Genomic DNA, 26,600 nt, shown 5'->3' with positions numbered 1-26,600 from the left:
ACGATAGACACTTGGAATAAGCTACCAAGTAGTGTGGTAGACAGTAAGACGTTAGGGACTTTCAAAACTTGACTTGATGTTTTCTTGGAGGAAACAAGTGGATAGGACTGGCGAGCTTTGTTGGGCTGAATGGCCTGTTCTCGTCTAGAATGTTCTAATGTTCTAAAGCAGCTGAAACTGATTAGCAACCCCCTCTGCTACTTAACTGACCAGATCAATATCGCAGAAGTTTTATTGACTTGATGCTATACTTTGATTAAAAAGTGTTCCTTCGATTTTTTGAGCAGTGTGTGTGTATATATTAAGGGTACAGTCTCACCAATGGACTTAAAAGGAAAAGAAGACGGTAGGAGTCACAAAGACTGAATGACAGTTTGCTTAAAACTGATGTCGCATTATGTGACTCCTAGTCACGTGGCCTGTGCCAAGTTTGCTTATCTCAGTTGCTAATCTCATGGGAGTATGGCCATATCAAATTTACTGAGTGCTGACCTTCCTGTGCAGTGATGCTCTCCCTCTATTGTGACAGCCAACAACGTACTGCCTGATGGAGCTGATGCTGTACAAAGGGTTAACAGGTACTGCAAGTTTAGAGCTTTTTTTTTTTTTTGCCTCTTGTTTTGTTGGGGTATGTAAAACCTGCAATATAAGACAGATGAGAGTCTTTTCTTTTTCTGAGGTCCAAAACACCCACATTCATTATTGCTTGTTGCTGCATTATATGCATTATACTTCTGGATGAGCAATTATTGGTTGTCAGCTCTCATGCACATGGAGCCCACCCCTACAACTAAAGATACAATCTAGAGGAATTTGCAAATTAGTTGGAATGAGTTGCTCAGCATGTTTCATTATGTGATTGGCCTTCATGAGAGAGTTCTGCCGACTTCCTCCATCTCGCTAATATTACGTAAATGAAGATTACGACTGAAAACCGCTGGAAAAGTTGTGTAACATGACATGGTGTGATGGTGCCAATTGGATCAAGTGAACCCACCACCATCAATGACATAATTGAGGATAAACCAGTGGATGAGGACACAATGCATAAAGCAACGGGTAGGCCAAAAGTGATTAGTGCTTTTATTAAAACAATCCATTAAAAAAACAAATCAAGTGTCCAAAAGCAGTGTAGTGCTCTATCATTTTAATAAATAAAGAAATAATCCTTAAAATGGTGCAATAATGGAGTTTAAAAACAGTTTCAATAAATATCCAATTAAAACCAGAGAGGGTCCACCAATCTTTGAGCACCAAACACTGCCCTATTTAACTAGGCGTCTCCTCTCCTTATCCTGCTCAGATGGTGCAGTTCACCTTCATATCCTGGCTCAGGTCCACATTACCTGGCCTTCGGCAATCCTGGGGCACCACACTGAGCCGCACACATCCCCCGCTTACTATTACTCAGCAGTCGCTCAGCAGGGGGTGTCCTTTCTTCACCTTTAATCTCCTTCAGCTCTAAAGCTTACTCTTGACCACCTGCCTCTCACTACCTGCAGCTTGCTCTTGACCACCTGCCTCTCACTACCTGCAGCTTGCTCTTGACCACCTGCCTCTCACTGAGGCTCAGGTGCGCTCAGTTGTGCGCTCTCTCTCTCTCTCTCTCCCCCATTTAACCTCTGTCTCTCCTTTGTCTCTCTTTCACTCACTGGCCAATGTGTTTACATCTTCCTCCTTTCACCTTTTTTCTTTTCTAGTGCTTGCTCTCCCTTATATGCCCCTGTGGGAGCAGTGCCTCAATCGGGCATCACAGAAAGCCAAAGAAACAATTGAGACGGACTGCACCCTCACATGCAGGGGCGTCTCGTCCCTGTTACCTCGCCAATCTCCTGCACTTGTGCAAGCATGCACACCTATGGAGATTGAGCCGGCCATTCAGTTGTTTATTTAAAAACAAGCCACTAATTTCCCATCCGCGGACCCACTATATTTACATCACATTTATTGTTTTTTAATGAAAGTTTGGAACAATAACAAAGTCCACATCAGAAAATCCCAACTCTGACGATTGTATTTTGTGTAGGTAAGTAGCTGAAAGTTGTCTAATTGAACAGAAGACAGTTGCAGATAAGATAACCAAAGATAATTTGGTCATATTGTTTTGGTCAACTTTTCTGGCATCAGCTTCCTTAGCCAGTTTTAACATGTTGATATTTTGAGATTAAAAAGCAGTGTTTTTATGGTCCTGCATTTTTTTAACATCCAAACATATAATATATATTAAATATTGAATATTTTTGTCTGTTTTGCACAGAATCTCTCTTTCACCTGCTTCTGGAGATCACAATAAGAAGCACAGGAATGAACGACAGCACTGGTCAAGCACTTACAGCACTCTCATGTGCATGCTTATTTAGTCTTGTTGTGGCCTGGGGCGACACTGGTAAAATCCTTCAAGCTGTTTCAGCCATTCTTACGAACAATGGCAGCAATGCTTGTCAAGCCATTCAGGTAGACATTCCTTATTTTCTTAATATTTTCAGTGCACGTTTTTGTATATTTAATGGATTTTGCTCAAACAATCAAATGGTTTGTCACAGTAATTAAAAGAAAGTTTACATTTTCATAAGTTTTCTCTTAGGGGTTGCATTATTTATTAGGATAATTTATACACACTGTCTTTCATATTCAGTTTTCAAGACTTGCTTTTGGCTGAATGCTTACTATCTGGTTTGGTGGTTGTGTTATTAACATGCGACACCATGATGCCAAATGGGTGTTCTCTATTGTACAATAAATGTTTTAAGTTTTTTGTATGATTATCCAAATTGCTGATGTTTATAGCTGTTAAATTAGATTTATGAGAGATGCAAATATGTAAATAAGACTTCTAATGTGTAGCAGTTTCATATCATAGTTAGTAGTCTTAAAATTAAGCTCTTCTGTAAAATAAAGTAGGTTTGTTAAATCTTGTTTTAATTTGGCAACGTGTGTTGCTTACTGCCCATTATTGATGCTACTTGTTCCCTTGCCATCTGTGGTTTAATCACTTGAGACTAAAAAAAGAATGTGACAAATGGTTGGTTTTATCTCTGGGGTGTTCAGCATTGTATGGAATTTTTTTTAGAGTATGTTAGAATGACCATCCTCCCTACCGACGGAGCTCAACTTGGGTAAAAAGCTCTCCCAGCCCAAGTCTGTTTATCACTGTGCGAAGTGACTGACATTGTATAGGGTAAATAACATTTTGTTATTTGGAACACATTCATTTTATGTGTGTTCCGTGTCTACAACAATCTATGTAAGTGTAGTATGACAGGAAATGCGAGAAATGCAAGAAATGTTGAACACATACCTAACAGACAAACTTTTTTCATGCTTTAGTACTAACGACAAAATTTTGTCATGAAGTGTATAATGTGTGAAGACTGACATCCAAATATCAAATAAACACTTTCACAAATGGTAAAAGTTTAACAAAACAAGTGTGCTTTTATTCAAGTATACAACTGAAGGAAAAGAAATCTGATTAGGGTACAGCACTGACATGACTGCTTTGGTGATACAGCGGTAAGAACGACTGACTCGTAATTAAGAGGTCGCAGGTTCGATCCTGGCTGCTTCCCGGAATTAATGTATTGAGTAGAGAACTGCTCATATTGTTACTATTATACAATAAAACCATACATTTGATTTGAGTCTGTAACAGCCAGTGTAAATTTATGATACTTGTAAAGGTTAGGTTTTTTTAAATTGAGTTTTAATCTCTCAGTTGCGTTCATGCTCCTTATCCACTGATCTGACACCCCATTTTCAAATAAAGATGTTGTATAACAGAGGTAAACTCAGAGGTATCATGCCAAGGTATTGTGCAAAGTTCTGTTTGTGATTGTTTTGTGATGGTCTTTCTATAAAAAAAAAAAAAATTGTTACTTATATAAAAGCCATATTGAATGCTATTTACCTGTTCGATTTATTTACTTATCTTCCTACAGCATAAAGTCACAAGTCGACTGCAGAGCTCCAGTCAGTTATTTAGGAATATAATGGCCTTGGGAAAGAGAGTTCTTTGAGTTTTATTGTATGTCAGGGATATTATTTTATATCTGGATAATGCATATTTACATTTATTCGGTGTTGTGAAACTTTTTGTTGATTTCTGAAAAGGTTTTAGTGTTTTGGGATTAATTGGACTACCAAATCATCTTATTTGACTTTAAATCAAATCTTGTTAATATTTTAATTTTCCTTACTCTTATACCCACTACTAGGATGATAAAATACCAGAACTCCTATATTCAGTAACATTACCACTGAAGTTCCTGCAATATCAATAGAAGAACTGTTTTATAAAGTAACATCATTATTCATTTGAACAATACAGTGCCTTTTTCTGTAACAGTATTTACATAACAGCAGCTTTAAAATATTGGTATATCTGTCAAGTAGCTAACAATATATTTATATTTGTGTCAATAACTGGATTAAAAAGCACTTATGAGTAATATTTAAATTGCAAATGTCACAAACTCCTGGTGTGTATCACATGTTTTGAATTGCACACGCACTCACACAAATTTTTGGAAGATGCATACACTGAGCCTGGAACAGGGGAGAGTCCCGAGGCTTTGGAAAACATTTTTTGCATCACCCCAATCCCAAAGGTATCACATCCTAGTGAGCTGAGCGACTTCTGGCCTGTCACTCTGACGTCACATGTGATGAAGACCATGGAGCGGCTGCTGCTTTACCACCTGAGACCACAGGTCTCCCATGCCCTCGACCCTTTGCAGTTCGCATACCAGGAGAAGGTGGGAGTGGAGGATGCCATTATCTGTATGCTACACCGATCCCTCTCCCACTTGGAGGCAGTGGTGCTGTAAGAATTATGTTTCTGGACTTCTCTAGCGCCTTCAACATCATCCAACCTCTGCTCCTTAGGGACAAGCTGACAGAGATGGGAGTAGATTCATATCTGGTAGCATGGATCATGGACTACCGTAAATACCCGCATATAGGATGATACCATGTATAGGACGCAGTTGATTTTTGACCGTAAAAACCATGGAAAAACCTGTGTACCTATTTATAGGACGCATCCTGATTTTGAGTTACTAATTAAAAGCTGCTGCCGCCAGCGCCAGTGATTGTATCCATGCATTTGTGTTAGGCTGGAGTCTCTCAGGAACAACAACAAAGAGCGAGAAACATACTAGATGGCGAAAACATATTGGTGATGTGAAAATTCAAAATAAAACAATTTCCAAACGTTACAATAAGGCATACAGGTGGATGTATTGTAAAATGAGCTTTCAAACGCCATGTCATTCTCCAAAATCGATACAGTATTAGCGACACTACACCTGAAAAATTACTTTAATTTGAAATGGTGTGAAATGCCAGTGTGGGAACGATGGCTAATCGCGCGCAAACTGAAGCATACCCCGGTAACTACAATTGCAGCATTGCTAACTGACTGTCACTTGAAAACAAACCTTGAAATTCAAATTGGATCCAACCACCCCTCTCTGTCCCCGTCACACAGCCATCGAAGGCAAAGGAGAGGCACTGACACACGCACACACGATCATAAAGTCCAGTGGACACTCCCGTCTACCAGTCGAGAGCATCACACTTTGAATAACACTGAGAAAACCTTGAACAGCAGAGAAAACTAACACTGCAATAGTTCACGGTATAATGCTAGGAACCGCTCGATAAAAACACTTTTTAAACACAGGGAACAAAATGAACATTTGAAACATCTGTAATTTTAATAAACCACCAAAAAAATTAACATTGCCACAATGCACGCTATAAACCGATCGCTGTAAACAGAACTGAAAACCAAAACAAGCCTTTTCTACCTTATGCGTCCAGTCCTCCCTCTCTCGCTCTCATTCGCAAGCCTGTAGCGCCTGTGTGTGTTCTCTCTCACGTGTGTGTGTGCGGCTCTCTCTCACGTGTGTGTGTGCGGCTCTCTCTCACGTATGTGTGTGCGGCTCTCTCTCACGTGTGTGTGTGCGGCTCTCTCTCACGTGTGTGTGTGTGCGGCTCTCTCTCACGCATGTGTGTGTGCGGCTCTTTCTCACGCATGTGTGTGTGTGCGCCTCTCTCTCCTGCGCGCCTTTATGTGTGTGTGTTGCGCTCTCTCTCTCTTGCTCGCTCACTGCATGGGAAATGCACAGGGGAGGAGGAGTATAGGAACCTAATCAAGGACTTTATTAAATGGTGCAACTAAAACCACCTACAACTGAACACCAGCAAAACCAAAGAGCTGGTGGTAGATTTTAGGAGGCCCAGGCCCCTCATGGACCCCATGATCATTAGAAGTGACTGTGTGCAGAGGGTGCAGACCTATAAATACCTAGGAGTGAAGCTGGATGATAAATTGGACTGGACTGTCAATACTGATGCTCTGTGTAAGAAAGGACAGAGCTGAATATACTTCCTTAGAAGGCTGGCGTCCTTCAATATCTGCAATAAGATGCTGCAGATGTTCTATCAGATGGTTGCGTCGATTGCCCTCTTCTACACAGTGTTGTGTGGGAGAGGCAGCATAAAGAAGAGAGATGCCTCATGCCTGGACAAACTGGTGAGGAAGGCAGGCTCTATTGTAGACACGGAGCTGGACAGTTTGACATCCGTGGCAGATCGGCAGGCACTGAGCAGGCTCCTGTCAATAATGGAAAATACACTGCATCCACTGAACAGGATCATCTCCAGTCAGAGGCGCAGCTTCAGCAACAGACTGCTGTCACTGTCCTGCTCCACTGACAGACTGAGGAGATCGTTCCTCCCCAACACTACACAAGTCTTCAATTCCACCCGGGGGGGTAAACGTTAATATTACACAAAATTATTGTCTGTCTGTTATACCTTCATTGTTATCACTCTTTTTAATTTAATATTGTTCTTTATGAGTATGCTGCTGCTGGAGTATGTGAATTTCCCCTTGGGATTAATAAAGTATTTATATCTCTGTCTCTCTATCTATCATATACTCTTGTGTATGCTTTCTCTGCATAGTAACTTTGGAATACAAAGTACAGACTCAGCATCAATTTGATGTGTGCAGCACTCTGTACACTCAGCACATTAATTCCAGAATCATACCACCTTGTCTGTTCTCCTTTTCAAAAAAGTGCTGGTTGTGTACTTCATGTATTGACAACTTGGTTGTTCTTAGATACTTGCCACACTTTGCTGGCTGTGTATTTTGTATTCCAGTTTTTTGTAAATGGAAATAAATATCCTGAATAATGTTGGTATTTACCAGTTTATGGGACACTGATATTGTAATGTTTAAATTTCAATTTCTCAGTATTGATTAAGCTGTTGTAATTATTTAATTATTGAACTGACAGTGAATAAAGGTATTTCTTACAAGCATATTAAGTGAGAAACAAAGTAGTGATGATTATATTAATCTTGAAAAGTAGTGTGCTAAAATCCAACCTTCCCAAACCAATAAAATCCACCTGTATTTATTGTTTTATTAGTTTGAAATGAAATTCAGCCCAATAAGTAAAAGCAGAATGAGAAAGAAGACCACCCTTGAAAAGCATGGTGCAGAAGTGGCATAAGGACATTATGAGAGCAAAAGGATATAAGGTGCTCAGGCACCCTCAAATATACAGCCCTGCAGAAGCCTGCTGTTTTACTACAAATTCTACTTCATCAAAATATCGGACAGCAGATCACCATGGTCTTGTTGTCTGTTGAATGCTAGTACCTTGCAGACAAGTAAACCAAATATCCGTTTTCAGCTGTGTTAATTTAATTAAAAGGCTTCTGTAATAACTAATTGGCATTTAAAATGATTGACTAAAGATAAGCTAAAGGAGTTGACTGTCAGAACATTGAGGCTTTGTAGTAATATGTGAAAAATAAATTAAAAACTAATAGCTCGAAGCAGTAATAGGCATTGTAAACATATAGTTTTGGCTGTATTTTTAAATCAAACATGGGAGGCAAATGTGTTAGAATTGAGTTGGGGCTGGCTTCTTCATTCTCCCCATTGCTCCAAATTAGGTGAATTTGTCAAAATTGATGTAAGAAAAAAATCGATGAGGACAATATCACATCTGCAGAAAACTTCCTTCTGATAGTGCAGATAACGAACATCCATTAAACCATTTTTTAAAAGGCTTATGCCATGTTGTGAAAAATTAAAATGTAACACTGTGTTTTCAGTATGTATATTTGTCTGAAGACGCTAAGGATTTGGCATTATTGGGTGTGTCTTATCTTCTGTAGTGGTGTTGTTGCATTCATGTTGTTGTTCATGTCTTTTCGTATTTGCAGCATGGTAACACATTAAATGTACAGTCTCATGAAAGTAATGTATTAGACATCTGCTCTTATTGAGCCCTATCCACTCATATTTTATGTTTTTAAAGCTTTTTTTTTATTTATTTTAGTTTGGACTTGTTTATATTTGTGAAGAGTGAAGTGAGGTAGGGATGGGTTCTGGGCATTGGTTTGCTGTAAGTGCCCTCAATGTCCATGAAAACTTTAAATTTTTTCCTGTTATTGGGCATTTATTTCTGCATATGTAAGTCACCATGTTGGTAGATCCATCTTGCTAAAAAGATACATTAGTTGAAACAATTGTGCATCAGTTACTGCATTTGGGGCCAACTACCAATCAAATGTTAACTGTCATGACTTTTGGAATGACAAAGCTTAAAGATGTTCTGGTCAAATGTTGTTGCAGATGGCATTCCATTTTTTGCAGTGTAGTCTACAGTAAATTGAGAATAGTGTACAGTATAGTCAACAGTAAATCAAGAATATTGTTAAGCAAGTCACAGTTCACTAAAATTAAGACTGTAGCTAAGTCATGTGACTCGAGTTACCCTCCTCTGCTTCTCTGTCTTAAGTGTGCATTTTTAAAAAAATATGAGTTTGTACATAGCAAATGTATAGGTGATGAATATAACTGGCAGCAAAACTTTGGAGGTCACTCTAGGTTTGTGCACAAATCAGTAAATTGAGTGTCTCAGTACAAAGAATGTTCTTAACTTGGGGTGGAGTGACATTTTACAACAGCTCTTCTGTTTTTGCTTTGTAGGTACCAGCAATTCTGAACTCTTTGCAAAGAAGCGTGCAAGCAGTTCTTGTTGGAAAAATCCAAATTCAGGACTGGTTTAGTAACGGGATCAAGAAAGCTGCTCTGATGAACAAATGGATACTGAAAGAAGTGTCAATTGATGACGATGAGAATTGTCTGCTGCAAAGTGATGGCTCCTTCCTTTATCTGCTATGCAAAGACGGATTGTACAAAGTGGGATCAGGATACAGTGGAACAGTTCGTGTAAGATGGCATTTGTTACTTTGGTAAAGTTTGGTTATACTTTGCCATGTTTGATTAGTTGTATTTTTGATACTATTATACTTAATCCAGATTGGATTGGATTTCAGTATATATTGTTCTTATATGCCTTTCTATATTTAATTTAATTCATATCTATTCAAATTATGAACAAATTGCATTAACACTACTTTAAATAAATGCATTTTGTGCTACATTTGTTTATTCCCTATATTTGTTTAATTAAAGAATTGTTTGGCAGTCATCTAGTTTTTCTGTTGTACAAGTTCTTTTTAGGTTGAGCAGAGATTTTTTTTTTTTTTTTAGTATTCTCAGTATGCTTGTTTGAAAAACACTTTTTTTGGAGACGACATCTGATACATTTGCATTTATTATATATGTTTGTAGGGTAGTTGGTGGTGGTGCCATGTGCATTTTATATGATCCAGATAACGATATACATAAAATGCTTTGTATTAAATCTTTTCCTTCAGTTGGATCAAAATTTGGACTGCACCAGATTTCTGCTAACTTAAAGTATGATATTACTGTCATGCGCAGATGCAGTTTTCAATTTGGCAGACCTTCATGTTGGCTTTCCTCCTTAAGGCTTAATTAAAGATTTAGTAGGAAATGGTTTTGCTTAGAATAGGCAGTGAGACAGCTGGAACAGTTAGTAGTGACCACATTGAATAACATGTTAAAATTCAAAATGTGTTGTTGCATGTATGGTATTACAGTTTCAACCCCTAATTTATCACAGGCTAATACAACAATTTTATTCCTAAAATTTGCATAATTCAGTTTCTTAAAGTGTTTTACGCAATCCACTAGTTTCTATGCTAATTTTTCTGTTTACCTAATTTTTAAATAAGCACAGTGTTCACTTGTTAAAGCATGGATTCATTTCACAGATTTTAATGACAAAAACTGTTTATCGAGTAGTATGATTATTAAATATTCCCTTAAAATGAACAGATAAAAACAATTTATTTCATTGCTCTGCTAAAACATTTTTCTAAAGACTTGCTGCTTTTGCAGCCCACTTCACAATGCAGTAAACTGTCAGTATTATTTTATTTCAGTCATGTATACTACTTTGTTGTTCTCCAGTGCTAAAATTTTAAATAAAATGTGTAATTAGTCTAGACTGTGTAGAAATTGTGGTAGAATTATGTGCTAGAACCCTTCTATTGTATATTTTATTGTTAATTTCAATACTGCTGATGCAAAATTTATTCTCCATTTTCTTCATTTCTTTTAATATACAGAGGTAGTCGTACCTCTGGTCACGACTGTAATGCGTTCCAGAACTCTATCGGGTCGCGATCTGAATGTAATTTTCCCATAAGTTGTATGTAAATACAATTAATCCGTTCCAGCCCATATGAATTGTATGTAAATATTTTTTTTGAAGATTTTTAAGCACAAAAATAGTTTATTATACCATAGAATGCACAGTGTAATAGTAAACTAACTGGAAAAACATTGAATAACACTGAGAAAACCTTGAGCAACAGAGAAAACTTAACATTGCAAGAGTTCATGATACGCCCTTACAAACGGCTCACTGTAAACACGTTTTTTATGAGTTTTAAGCATAGGTGAAAAAAATGTAAGTTTGAAAAGTCCTAAATTTATACAAAAACTAAATATAAACAACCAAGAAAACTAACTTTGCATGAGCCGAGTTCAGGCGTGAAGTAAGTGAGGACGACGCTGAGTGGAGAGGAGGTTACAGTTTTGAGGGAGAGTCTTGCACCGCGAAAGATTATTTTGATTTAGATATCGATAGATTTCTAGTAGATTTCGACTTCTTGCACTCGGTGGCAAGATCGGTAACATGAACGCTATGCTCATACTTTTCAATGATTTCTTTCTTTAATTGGATTTCAGTTTTCTTTGAACCTTCTCACCAACACTACCACTCTTCACTTGCTTAGAGGCTATGGTTAATTGCAAAATGAATGAAAAAGCACACGAAATAGAGCACAAAGAGTTTTTTTTTAAATACTTTCTTAGGCTCCATTTCCAGTGTTTGAGCAATTATTCCTCTTCATGTTCCTAAAGTAGGCCAGTTGTTTTTAATGACTAAAGTGACTTAAAAGCATAACCCTACAAAAAGATTATTTGTGTTTTGAAATGGCAGCATATTCAAACTAATTTCAACAAATTAGATTTCTGGTACAAATGGAAAGTATTGTAGGATTGCTTGCCATGCTGTTGACAATAGCATGAAGGGAAAAACAGTCTCACTTTGGAGTAGAGCCTCTATTGATCTAATTCTCTCTTGAAATGTTCTTTGAGGTTCAGCATCTTGCTGTGTAATGATAATGTGGACATGAAGTGCCAAATAATATGTAGCTGGTACACATATTAAAATATCGATTATCTCGATGCGGAGGAGCAGCGGCTCTAATTTGAGCCCTTCCTGGATGACTGAGCTTCTCACCCTATCTTTAAAGGAAAGCCCAGACACCCTGCGGAGGAAACTCATTTTAGCCGCTTGTATTCTAATGTCGCTCTTCGTCACTACCCATATCTCATGACCATAGGTGAGGGTAGGAACGTAGATCAACCGGTAAATTGAGAGCTTTGCCTTACGGCTCAGCTCCTTTTTCACCATGACAGACCGATGCAGAGCCCGCATCACTGTGGACGCCACACCGATCTGCCTGTCGATCTCACTCGTGAACAAGACCCCGAGATACTTGAACTCCTCCACTTGGGGCAGGATCTCGCTCCCAACCCTGAGAGGGCACTCCACCCTTTTCCAGCTGAAGACCATAGTCTCGGATTTGGAGGTGCTGTTTCCCATCCCAGCTGCTTCACACTCGGCTGCGAACCGATTCAGAGAGAGCTGAAGATCACTGCCTGATGAAGCAAACCGGACAACATCATCTGCAAAAAGGAGTGACCCAATCCTGAGTCCACCAAACCGGACCCCCTCAAAACCCTGGCTGCACCTAGAAATTCTGTCCATAGAATTTATGAACAGAATCGGTGACAAAGGGCAGCCCTGGTGGAGTCCAACTCTCACTGAAAATAGGTTTGACTTACTGCCGGGAATGCGGACCAAGCTCACCGGTTGTACAGGGACTGAACAGCCCTTATCAGGTGATCCGGCACCCCCCACAGGATTCCCCAAGGGAAAGGGTTGAAAACCTTTTCCAAGTCCACAAAACACATGTAGACTGGTTGGGCAAACTCTCCTGCACCCTCCAGTACCCTTCTAAGGATGAAGAGCTGGTCCACTGTTCCGCGACCAGGACAAAAACCACACTGTTCCTGCTGTATCCATGGTTCGACTATCCGACGGACCCTCTTCTCCAGAACCCCCAAATAGACTTTTCCAGGGAGGCTGAGGAGTGTGATCCCTCTGTAGTTGAAACACACCCTCCGGTCCCCCTTCTTAAAGAGGGGACCACCACCCCGGTCTGCCAATCCAGAGGCACTGTCCCGATGTCCATGCGATGTTGCAGAGACGTGTCAACCAAGACAGTCCTACAACATCCAGAGCCTTGAGGAACTCCGGGCGTATCTCATCCACCCCCGGGGCCCTGCCACCAAGGAGTTTTTTGACCACCTCGGTGACTTCAGTTCCAGAGATGGGGGAGCCCACCTCCGAGTCCCCAGGCTCTGCTTCCTCATTAGAAGGCATGTTAGTGGGATTGAGGAGGTCTTCAAAGTACTCCCCCCACCAACCCATAACGTCCCGAGTCAAGGTCAGCAGCTCACCATCCCCACCATATACTAATTGACACTGCACTGTTTCCCCCTCCAGAGACGCCAGACGGTGGACCAGAATCTCCTCGAAGCCGTCCGAAAGTCGTTCTCCATGGCCTCTCCAAACTCCTCCCACGCTTGAGTTTTTGCCTCCGCAAGCACCAAAGCCGCATTCCGCATTGGCTGGTACCTATTAGCTGCCTCTAGAGTCCCACAGGACAAAAGGGTCCCATAGGACTCCTCCTTCAGCTTGACGGCATCCCTCACCGCTGGTGTCCACCAGTGGGTTCGGGGATTGCTGCCATGACAGGCACCGACCACCTTACGGCCACAGCTCCAGTTAGCTGCCTCAACAACAGAGGCATGGAACATGGCCCATTTGGACTCTGTCCCCCACCTCCCTCGGGACATGGTTGAAGTTCTGCCAGAGGTGTGAGTTGAAGCTACTTCTGACAGGGGACTCTGCCAGACGTTCCCAGCAGACCCTCACATCACGTTTGGGTCTACCAGGCCTGAGTGGCATCCTCCCCTACGATTGAAGCCTGCTCACCACCAGATGGTGATCAGTTGACAGCTCAGCCCTTCTCTTCACCCGAGTGTCCAAGACATGTGGCCGCAAGTCAGATGACACGACCACAAAGTCGATGTGTCCTGGTGTCAAGTGCACATATGAACACCCCTATACTTGAACATGGTGTTTGTTATGGACAATCCGTGATGAGCACAGAAATCCAATAACAAAACACCTCTCAGGTTCAGATCGGGGGGGTATTCCTCCCAATCACGTCCTTCCAGGTCTATCTGTCATTGCCCACGTGAGCATTGAAGTCTCCCAGCAGTACGAGGGAGTCCCCAGAAGGTATGCCCTCTAGCACCCCCTCCAAGGACTCCAAAAAAGGTGGGTACTTCAGACTGCTGTTCGGCGCATACGCGCAAACAGTTAGGACCTGTTCTCCAACCCGAAGGCAGAGGGAGGCCACCCTCTCGTCCACCGGGGTAAACCCCAATGAACAGGCTCCAAGTCGGGGGGCAGTGAGTATGCCCACACCCGCTTGGTGCCTCTCACCTGGGGCAACTCCAGAGTGGTAGAGAGTCAATCCCCTCTCAAGGAGATTGGTTCCAGAGTCCAAGCTGTGCATCGAGGTGAACCCGACTATATCTAGCCGGAACCTCTCGACCTTGCGCACTAGCTCAGGCTCCTTACCCTTCAGAGAGGTGACATTCCACGTCCCTAGAGACAGCTTCTGTAGCCGAGGATCGGACTGCCAAGGTCCCCGCCTTCGACCACCACCCAACTCAATTCCTTGGCTCCTCCTACAGGTGGAGAGCCCATGGGAAGGGGGACACACATTGCCTCTTCGGGCTGTGCCCGGCCGAGCCCCACGGGTGCAGGCACTCACCATCTAGAACTAACTCCAGGCCTGGCTTCAGAGGGGGTCCCAGTGACCCGCGTCCGGGCGAGGGAAAACGTCGTCCAAGGTTTTTGTTCTTCATAGGAGGTTTGTTTGAACCGCTCTTTGTCTCGTCCCTCACCTTGGACCAGTTTGCCTTGGGTGACCCTACCAGGGGCATAAATCCCCAGACAACAGCGCTCTTAGGATCATTGGGACACGCAAACTCTTCCACCACGATAAGGTGGCAGTTTGAAGAGGAGCATTTCAGTATCTTTTACATATTAAATAAGTAATTACTATTGAGTGCTTTGAAAAACTGAATAGTCTGGCTTTTTTATGCAAGATTTGCATTGTTGTGGACACTAGCAAGAATATGAAAGTTAATTCATTTATTTTCAATGTTCTCTTATTCTCAAACAGGGTTGTGGGCATATAAAGACTGCTGTTCTTGTGTGAGGCAGAAACTACTGTGTGTGTTTTTTATTTATTTATTTTTAAAAAACTTAAATCGCTAATCTAAGAAGAATTTCCTATTAAAAGACCTATAAATTTACTTATCAGTAGCCAGGTTTCCATCTGAAAGATTATTTTAAGCGAAAAATGTTCTTAAATATTTTTTAATGCTGGCAAGCGGTAAATGTCAGTTTTAACATTTTAAAGATATCAATACATTTATTTTGTTCTGACAAGGTGTTTATTGGTATTAAAAATAAGGGGAAAAACTGCAGTTGAAATATTTTAGGCAAGAAAACTTATTAATAATTAATACTTAATTATTAATACTGAAAAATAAATAATAATATTAGCAATTACTTTAATGTTTTAGGTGGCTATTGATCCATTTACCAGCAGATGACAACCTGTTATGCACCCCGCACTTCATTAAGAAAGCCAATGAATATGGATGTGTTCCTCAAATGCCCCGCAGCATCTCGTACTCTGAACTTTTCCAGTTCCATATAAACTTCAAAAAAAGTTTTACTTTTACTATGAAGTGTGGCGAGTAATGACCATTATGCGTTATCTGCAGAATGGTACTGCCAAATAAAATTATGAAACCTTCAGCTACAAAGACATTTGGACACATAGTATGCTACTTTCAGATGTAAATATTTTGACTTTTTTAAATGAAGAAGTGAAAATCTTGAAGCTTCATGAAAAATATTGTTATGTGGTTGTACAGCAAGCCAGCAGATACACAAGTCATCATCACGTTGCACATTAAATTGACAAATACAGTGGTGTGAAAAACTATTTGCCCCTTCCTGATTTCTTATTATTTTGCATGTTTGTCACACAAAATGTTTCTGGTCATCAAACACATTTAACCATTAGTCAAATATAACACAAGTAAACACAAAATGCAGTTTTTAAATGATGGTTTTTATTATTTAGGGAGAAAAAAAAATCCAAACTTACATGGCCCTGTGTGAAAAAGTAATTGCCCCCTGAACCTAATAACTGGTTGGGCCACCCTTAACAGCAATAACTGCAATCAAGCGTTTGTGATAACTTGCAATGAGTCTTTTACAGTGCTCCGGAGGAATTTTTGCCCACTCATCTTTGCAGAATTGTTGTAATTCAGCTTTATTTGAGGGTTTTCTAGCATGAACCGCCTTTTTAAGGTCATGCCATAGCATCTCAATTGGATTCAGGTCAGGACTTTGACTAGGCCACTCCAAAGTCTTCATTTTGTTTTTCTTCAGCCATTCAGAGGTGGATTTGCTGGTGTGTTTTGGGTCATTGTCCTGTTGCAGCACCCAAGATCGCTTCAGCTTGAGTTGACGAACAGATGGCCGGACATTCTCCTTCAGGATTTTTTGGTAGACAGTAGAATTCATGGTTCCATCTATCACAGCAAGCCTTCCAGGTCCTAAAGCAGCAAAACAACCCCAGACCATCACACTACCAACACCATATTTTACTGTTGGTATGATGTTCTTTTCTGAAATGCTGTGTTCCTTTTCGCCAGATGTAACGGGACATTTGCCTTCCAAAAAGTTGAACTTTTGTCTCATCAGTCCACAAGGTATTTTCCCAAAAGTCTTGGCAATCATTGAGATGTTTCTTAGCAAAATTGAGACTAGCCCTAATGTTCTTTTGCTTAACAGTGGTTTCATGCCTTGGAAATCTGCCATGCAGGCCGTTTTTGCCCAGTCTCTTTCTTATGGTGGAGTTGTGAACACTGACCTTAATTGAGGCAAGTGAGGCCTGCAGTTCTTTAGACGTTGTCCTGGGGTCTTTTGTGACCTCTCGGATGAGTCGTCTCTCGCTCTTGGGGTAATTTTGGTCGGCCACTCCTGGGAAGGTTCACCACTGTTCCATGTTTTTGCCATTTGTGGATAATGGCTCTCACTGTGGTTTGCTGGAGTCCCAAAGTTTTAGTAATGACTTTATAACCTTTACCAGACTGATAGATCTCAAGTACTTCTGTTCTCATTTGTTCCTGAATTTCTTTGGATCTTGGCATGATATCTAGCTTTTGAGGTGCTTTTGGTCTACTTCTCTGTGTCAGGCAGCTCCTATTTAAGTGATTTCTTGATTGAAACAGGTGTGGCAGTAATCAGGCCTGGGGGTGGCTACGGAAATTGAACTCAGGTGTGATGCACCACAGTTAGGTTATTTTTTAACAAGGGGGCAATTACTTTTTCGATGCACCACAGTTAGGTTATTTTTTAACAAGGGGGCAATTACTTTTTCACACAGGGCCATGTAGGTTTGGATTTTTTTTCTCCCTAAATAATAAAAACCATCATTTAAAAACTGCATTTTGTGTTTACTTGTGTTATATTTGACTAATGGTTAAATGTGTTTGATGATCAGAAACATTTTGTGTGACAAACATGCAAAAGAATAAGAAATCAGGAAGGGGGCAAATAGTTTTTCACACCACTGTATAAGAAACCTCACACAGTTGCAGAACACCTCAGTCCTGCATTGTGCAGTAGATATGTACATCAATATTCTAGATTATGTCAGCCACCAGCAAGATAAAAAATATTAATCTCTGCACTTTCTTCATTTATCCCCATTTTCCACAAACTTGTAAAAATCAGGTAAGTCCTGGTTACATGTTAAACAGACAAATGGGCATACAGTTTGATTCAGTATTAAACTGCTCTGTGCTGTTCATGTATTATGTACACTGTTATACACTTAAATGTTGAGTATTTATCACTGTTATTTGTTAATGTGTGGCATTCAGTGGATATGGTAAGCTAATGTAAATAAAATAACCGCTAATTAAAGGTCATCATTGACCAAAAACTGGTAAAACTGGGTCAGAGTGCTAAAAAGGTTGAGAACCACTGGGCTAGACTGTGAATAGGTTATCCATTGTAAGACATAATATTAGTTGTATTTTTATATATACTTGTGTAAGTCTGCTTTGGAGAATATAACTGCATTATACACACTTCCAAGTGTACTAACACAAAAGTCTTAAACACATGAAGAACTATAGGTAGTCATTTTGTTGTGGCTAATGTGATAATGGCAAACTTCAGCATGTGGAAAGAAACAAATATATTGTAATGACCACACTGTACATCTTTTGGCACGTATACAGCCAAAAGATCCTTGTCATTAATTTTGTTCCACATTTTTGTTTGCTTCTGCAACATTTTCAAAATTGATGCAACCCTCGATCTCTCGTTCTCTTTCTTGATTGACCATGTATTTATTCCATGTAAACAGTAATGGTGAACAGTGGCCTTATGACTGTTAAATTTCTCTCCCAAAACTCCGGCCACTTAATTTGAATAGGTCTGTTTGTACACAACAGTGGCACTGTGCCTTAAGTTTGGGACTGGTGGTCTTTGACTTAGTGGTTCAAGAAATATTGTAGTTGGAGGTGCTTAGTATAATGGGTTTCAACTGCAACCTCCTAGGACTTTCTGATACATGGTCTTTCCAATACCTTTTTCTTACGGTGCATTAAAAGGGCCGATTCTCATAGGCCTCTCATGAGTAGTTGCATTAGTTCGGTGCAGCTAACTTTGGATGCCAACAGTTGCAACTATATGAAACAAAGTAATCATTAGAATATATTTTCTTTTAAATGCACCTGCCCTTGTATTTATTAGACAGACATTGCACAAAAAGATATTACATGCCTTTCTTTACCTCCAGTTAATTTTATCATTTGATAGTGAAGTCAACACTCAAACATTATTTTGATACTTTTTTTTCACCTTTTTATAGACTCCAGGCAGTGTGAATGCTTAAACAAGCTGTTACAATTTGGAAATGGAAGACAATAAAATGTTCGTTATAGCAGGTTTTATTTCTGAAATCCACAATTTGTTCAAATTGCCATTGTAATGTTTTAGTTGTTTTAACAGCAAGAGCTATTTTGCCGAGTTGTCATAGTTAAAAGGTAGTACATCCATGGCTTTGTTTTCTGTTTATTTGTGGATTATTCTATATGCAAAGCCACTTACTCACTGCCTTAGATCAGTTATGGAAACATAGCTGTTGTCTCCTTTATGGCATTGAACACCACATTTTAACTGAGTTATAAGCCTAGACCCTTGCATTAAACTAAAGTTCTTGCTTATTCTACAAAGACATTCAAAGTGACCTAGATTATTACAGTTATTTTAACACTTTAGAAGTTACAAGAAATAATTGTATTGTAATGGTACTTTAAGCAGACCGATAGATTTGAATGAATATCACAGGGATCTTTAATCGTACAACCACTCACTGTTAATTTCTGCTTAGTTCAGAGAGGTATATTTTTTTTCTCCAATTGAAATGGTACCAAGACATTTGCTACCACCCCTTATGTATATGTGTTCTGATGTGAACATTAATTTCACAATAGCAAAAATAGCAATTGTCTTGAACATGAGAATGATCAAGTTTTTTTTTTTTTATTTAAAAATTGAAAAGTGTTACTAAACTAATTTTGTGTAGTTTTTGTAAATTAGATGTTCTGAATGAAAGCATCATGAATATTCTAGGTTTAGTAATTTATTGAAGTTTGTTTTTGTTAATATTGGTTTCAGGAAATACTTTATATAATCTATGTGTTAACAAAAAATAAATAACATTTGGTATGTGTAAATGGCAAGATAAATTAACCCATGGATTAACTCATGATTCACACCTAAAACGCTATATTGTTTATTATGTGATGATATATTAAACTTTTTTACTGCCTTAAGAAATTAGCAACAAATTACAAATATTTTTTACATATTATATTTATATAAACAATTTATGCCATTGAGACAGCATCCAGCTAGTCATTGCTGCAAATGAATAAGACGACACAGGCAGAGTGCGTGTTATTTGACATATCCCTGTCTGAAACATTCTACAGTGGCTGTTGAAAATAATAAAATTTCTTGAACTCTCTGACGACACTACAATTCTTTTTGTTTATAAAATAAAAAATGTACGTATAAAAGTAGACTTTCCTCTATCCAACGCAAAAAAATAATTATTTTTAGCTTATATATAAAAAAACTTAAAATTCATACTTTTTGAATAACTCTTCTAGACTGATGGATTTGGAACATATTGGTTTTACCAGACTTTCTGATCATTTCTCATACTATGTCACTTGTTTTAACAGCAGCATAGTTTCATTAGGGATTATTTGTGTTATCTTGAATACCTAATTCTTAAATCCAGTGCAGTGAAGAAGTTGATAAACCTTTAAACGATTGAGCTGCTGAGGCATTTACTGCAGCCCACTAAGGGCTGAAGGATGAGTAAATTACTAATGAATGTTTGGAAGTTCATACTGTCTTATTGATTGCCTTAAATGCATTTGAAAGTAACACAAAGTCATTTTCAACTTCTCCCTGTAATTAAATTTTGGCCTTTTTTTCTGTTCAGATAAAAATGACTGAAACAAAGCTTTCATATGAAGCAATATTTATAATCCATCTAAAGCTATACTGATAAAGTAGATTGAACTTAAAATTTTATTTGATATTCACTCAGTTTCTGCTAAACCTTTTTTTGGAAATATTATGAAAATGGTAGAAATATTTGAATTTTGGGTAAAGTTTATATCTAGTTTGAAATACATAGCTTTATATAGTTTAAAATGTAATGTAACAGTTTAGCATTGTAAAGAAAGTCAGTAATTCATACTAAAACATGATAATTTTATTTTATTATTTATTTAGTACCCACTTAGTTTATTATATCTGACAGTTATCATGTGCCATTTTCTTTAAAGACTGAATTTTGCAAGTTTTTTGACTTATTTTTCATGAACTGTTCATTTTTCAGGGTCATGTATATAATTCCACATCACGCATTAGAAATCGCAAGGAAAGAAAATCCTGGTTGGGTTATGCACAGGTAAGTTTAAATTTGATTTCAAAAATTCCTGAAGATTTCTGAATTGATCCATTGTAAAAGGTATACATTAATCAACAAGGAAAATGTTCCCTTTTCAATTGATTGTGTCTACTGGCATATACAAAAATTGGTATGCATGAAAAATCAGGCCTAACTAGAGAACACTTTTAACTGTTTAACTGTATGTAATATAATATGTATTTGTGTATGCATATATATGTATATATTGTGAACGCTGACCCCGGCACAGACAGACGGACATCAAATTTTTCAACCAACACACCGTTTATTATATACAATATTTACAATATAAAAATCACGTGCACTCACACAACCCCAGTGCCCCTGGCACTGAATCCCCCAAAGTCCAGGGCCCACAGTCTCTGTGCCTTTGTTCCTGGCCGCCTCCTGTCCTCTCTCAAGCTCCGTCCTTCTGCCTCCCGACTTCCACCAATGACTGGAGGGAGGCGGCCCCTTTTATGGGAACCTGGATGAGCTCCAGCTGCTTCCCGGCACTTGGTCTTGGCCACACGCCTGGTGTGGCGGAAGTGCCGGGCTCCCGGGATAAATAGGCACTGGGGCGCCGCCTGGCTGTGGCCACGGGTCCCTATAGGGCTGGGCTTCCAAGCCCTGCACCCGTGGCCCCCCACATAACCAGGACGGACCCCCCTCTCGATCTGGAGGAGGCACACGCCCTCCTCTCCTCCTCCTCCTGGGCGTCCCGGCCGGGGACCACAATATTTTATTTATTTATGTATATATAATATATATATGATATATATATAATCTATACTAATAAAAGGCAAAGCCCTCACTGACTGACTGACTCACTGACCGACTCATCACTAATTCTCCAAATCCCGTGTAGGTAGAAGGCTGAAATTTGACAGGCTCATTCCTTACAGCTTACTTACAAAAGTTGGGCAGGTTTCATTTCGAAATTCTACGCGTAATGGTCATAACTGGAAGCTATTTTTCTCCATATACTGTAATGGAGTTGAGCTGGATGGCCATTGGGGGGCGGAGTTTCGTGTGACGTCATTACGCCTCCCACGTAATCACGTGAACTGACTATCAACGCAGTACGTAGAAAACCAGGAAGATCTCAAAAAAGCGCTGAAGAAAACATGCATTATATAATTAAAAAGGCAGCGAAACAATAAGAAGCGAGCGACTAACATATACAATAATCCCTCCTCGATCACGGGGGTTGCGTACCAGACCCCCCCGCGATAGGTGAAAATCCGCAAAGTAGAAACCATATGTTTGTATGGTTATTTTTATATATTTTAAGCCCTTATAAACTCTCCCACACTGTTAACATTATTAGAGCCCTCTAGACATGAAATAACACCCTTTAGTCAAACGCGTTTAAACTGTGCTTCATTACAAGACAGAGATGACAGTTCTTTCTCACAATTAAAAGAATGCAAACATATCTTATCTTCAAAGGAGCACCGTGAAGAGCAGATAATGTCAGAGAGAGCTTGCTAAGAAAAGCAAACAATCAAAAAATCATACGTGCTTTTAAGTATACAGAAGCACTGCGATAAAGCGGCATTTTGTAGAGGAGCGTCCATATCTTCTAGGCAAACAGCCACTGTGTAACAGCCCCCTCTGCTCACACCCCCTCCGTCAGGCAGAGAGAAGCAAACAAAACAAGCGCCACGCGGAAGCATATCTTATAGCATTGAGGAGTTTTAGTTAATATATAATACATGTTCTGATTGGGAAGCTTCTAAGCCATCCGGCAATAGCGTCCCTTGTATGAAATCAACTGGGCAATCAAACTGAGGAAGCATGTAACCTAAATTAAAAGACCCATTGTCCGCAGAAAGCGTGAACCAATTAAAAATCCGTGATATATATTTAGACTAGCAAAATACCAGCCGCAGCGAGAAGTAGTGTGTTAAAGAAGCAATGAAAAAGAAAAGGAAACATTTTGAAAATAACGTAACATGATTGTCAATGTTATTGTTTTGTCACTGTTGTGAGTGATGAGTGTTGTTGTATATATATATATATATATATATATATATATATATATATATATATATTTACACACACATAAACATATATATACATATCTATACATACATACATACATATATACACACACATATATACACACAAATACATATATATATATACATACACACACACATATATAAACATATATATACATATACATACATATCTACATATATACACACACAGCTATTTCAGATCAGTGCAATACGCTGTTTGTTAAAACGGATGACACCCGCTTACGCAAGTCTGCGTGGATATTATGAACTATCAGATTTGTTCAAGTTCTATTTAAATTTTAAATAGAAGGAATTTTTATTTAGTCGACAGAAATATCTTTGGTAGGAATGGTAAAACAGACAGGAATATTATTCCTGAATAAATCAACTCAAACCTTAAACAACTTATAATATTTTGCTCTCCATAAAAATATATCCTGTCTAAATTATACAAGTTAGAAATAAAGTAAACATTAAAAGAACAAACATTCAAATTTCTTTACTCTTATGTAATTTTATATAAAAAATAAACTTAGATTTTAAATATCCCAAAAGATTTTGCTCTCCATAAAAATATATCCTGTCAAAATTATACAAATTCAAATATGAACATGCTGCATAACAAAACCTAGAAATATAAATAAAATGTGTTCCTTTCAGCAATAACAAATCAAATCATTCAGTTGTCTTTGCTCATATGTCATTTTAGAGCTGGACGCCTGGCATCTTTTTTTGGCAACAGGTTCGTTTCTGTTTGGTGTGAGGTTCTGTGTTGTGGAGATTCTCAGGATGGATTGCAGGTGCTCATCAGTGAGGCGACTCCTGTGTGCTGTTTTGTTAGTCTTTATCACTGAGAAGAGCTTCTCACACAGATATGTGCTACCAAACATGCACAAGGTTCGAGCCGCATGTAGACGGACTTTTTGTTCTTCAAAGTCACCAAAGCCGCAAACTCAGTGCGCAGTGCCAGTTTATCAGCAAAGTGCGTATTTGGGAACACCGTAGTGACGACTTGGTTTAACATTACTTGGCAACAGGGAAAGTGGGGCAAGTGGTTGTGTCTCCCATAAAAGCAGCTCAATTGAAATCACTTTGTGATTGTGCACGGGTAAAACGTCCGCTGAAGTGTCAGATTCTTATTTAATTCTTCTGCTTTCTGTATCTTCTGCATTGCATTCAGGTCTTTCAGGTTACCCTGATGTTTTGTTTTATAGTGCCGCCTTAGATTAAATTCTGTAATTACAGCCACATTAGCTCCACAAATGAGACACACGGGTTCAGTAAACATATACTCAGCCTCCCATCGGTTTTAAAGGCTCTATTTTCAGAATCAACTTTTCTCTTCAGCATCGTGTGAGCTAGCTTCGCAATAACTTGCAGCATCTTAAGGTAGACTTGATTAACGCGTAACTGTTCGGCAAGGCAGCTGAAGCGCTGCATTATGGGATCTGTAGTTTATTGTGTTACCAGCGCTTCATATACCCGGCTTTAATAACAATAATACAGTATATAAAATGATCTCGCGGGCGGATATAATTACACGCCGGGCGGATGTGGCCCGCGCCCTTGAGTTTGACACATATGGACTAAATAGAACTTGAAAAGATATATTTTTTCAAATGTGATCGCAATTCAGATAGAGTTGACGCCAAGACTACAGCCTGCATGCCTCAATAAGTCATCCTCCCTGCCCTTACTTTTTACCGCTCATCTAATGAATACACTGAGTATGGCTTTACCAAAACAATCATTGATGGCTAATAAAGTATCCATTATTCGAGTATGTAGATCGGGTTATATATATATACATATATATATATACCCGCATCGCAGCGAGAAGTAGTGTGTTAAAAAGCTAGAAAAGAAAAGGGAACATTTTAAAAATAACGAACATGACTGTCAATATACAGTATTTGTTTTGTGAGTGTTACTGAGTGTTGCTGTCATCAAGGATTTGATTATCATTATTTCTTTCAATCAGGTTCGTATTTGTAGGATGTGTTGTGTTCAAGTTACATTCCGTGTTTGTCAATCGCTGTAAAGATGACAGGTTTCATTCATCGATTCGCTTCTTACTGCATCAATAAACAGCTCGTCTTCTTCTTTATCTGAGACCTGACACACTGCATGCACGGGTTTTTTACACTGTCTTCCTTTAGCGGACATTGACTTTTTCCAACGTGTGCTTTGTTTCCGCAGTAGTTGGATTTATGAATATGCTTGTATGTATCAGACGCTTCATATTTTTGCTGCCTTTTCAATTGTGTAATTCGGTTTTGTTCAGCTCTTTGGAACTGTTGCCTTTTATCTGTGCACGCGCCAGTTCACGTGAGCCACTCGTGTACATGCATCGAAGGTTCCCAGCTGTGCTGGTGCCATCTCGTGCTATGTCCATGGCTGTATTTAATGTTACCTTAGTCCTGGCACTTAAAACTTTCTCTCGCAGTTTCGCTGAGTTTGTGTCAAACACCACCCTGACCATCTCATCTTCCTCTCCATAAGCACAGTCCTTCACCCGTGAATATTTACACGTGGCAGTTTGCTATTGATTGCCGCTGACGGACGGCCTTATATGGGCAGGCACTAAATTACAAACGCCAGCGCAGCCTGTCTATGAACTTAATTTAAAGTGTAGGTTTACATCGTGCTTTGTTTCCAAGTAGCAGAAGTCATGAATATGGTTGTATATGTCACTCGCTCGCTTCTTATTGTTTCGCTGCCTTCTCAATTATATAATGCATGTTTTCTTAAGCCCTTTTTGAGGTCTTCCTGGTTTTCTATGTACTGCGTGATTACGTGGGAGGCGTGATGATGTCACACTAAACTCCGCCCCGGCGTTGAAGCTCATCTCCATTACAGTAAATGGAGAAAACTGCTTCAAGTTATGACCATTATGCATAGAATTTCGATATAAAACCTGCCCAACTTTTGTAAGGAAGCTGTAAGGAATGAACCTGCCAAATTTCAGCCTTCCACCCACACGGGAAGTTGGAGAATTAGTGAGTGAGTGAGTGAGTGAGTGAGTGCTTTGCCTTTTATTAGTATAGATATATATATATGTGTGTGTATATATATATGTGTGTATATATAAAACAATTACATTGTCAATCATGTTACGTTATTATTAAAATGTTTCCTTTTCTTTTTACTTCTCCGCTGCCAAACGCGGGTATTTTAATATATATATATATATATATATATATATATATATATATATATATATATATATATATATAATACACCATTGTTTTTCTTTTGAAATTCCCAATAAGTTTGATGTGTCACATGACCTTTTTCCTATTGAAAAAACAAAAGTTGGATCCAAAATGGCCGACTTCAAAATGGCCACCATGGTCACCACCCATCTTGAAAAGTTTCCCCCCCCTCACATATACTAATGTGCCACAAACAGGAAGTTAATATCACCAACCATTCCCATTTTATTGAGGTGTATCCATATAAATGGCCCACCCTGTATTTATAATATATATATATAATATAAATAATTAAATATATACAATATATAGATAGATAGATAGATATGACAACACTCATATCAATGACAAAACAATTACATTAACAATCATCTTACGTTATTTTTAAAATATTTCCTTTTCTTTTTCATAACTTCTTTAACACACTACTTCTCTGCTGCGAAGCGCGGGTATTCTGCTAGTATATATTATATATAAATAAAATACATATATATGTACACACAAATACATATTATATTACATTACATACAGTTAAACAGTTAAAAGTGTCCTCTAGTTAGGCCTGATTTTTTTGTGAATGTTATAATATGCCTCTTCATTGGGAAGAAACACTACTTTTCCCTGATGGCAACACGAATTAGATGATCTGCGTTTA

At 38.9% G+C, this 26,600-nt stretch overlaps 1 protein-coding gene across 1 annotated transcript in view; it reads left to right on the top strand.

The window, feature by feature from the left end:
* Window positions 1-26,600, top strand: part of mycbp2 (MYC binding protein 2) — a 503,803-nt gene that overhangs the window by 97,469 nt on the left and 379,734 nt on the right. The window contains 3 exon segments of the mRNA XM_039745368.1: window positions 2,258-2,454; window positions 9,020-9,262; window positions 20,632-20,703. Of these exon segments, the coding sequence (XP_039601302.1) occupies window positions 2,258-2,454; window positions 9,020-9,262; window positions 20,632-20,703 (512 nt within the window).

Source organism: Polypterus senegalus, chromosome 2, assembly GCF_016835505.1.
Source record: "Polypterus senegalus isolate Bchr_013 chromosome 2, ASM1683550v1, whole genome shotgun sequence".
In the NCBI taxonomy this organism is placed as follows: Eukaryota; Metazoa; Chordata; class Cladistia; order Polypteriformes; family Polypteridae; genus Polypterus; species Polypterus senegalus.
Note: the sequence above shows the minus strand (reverse complement) of the source record. Positions and strands in the feature narration are given on the sequence as shown.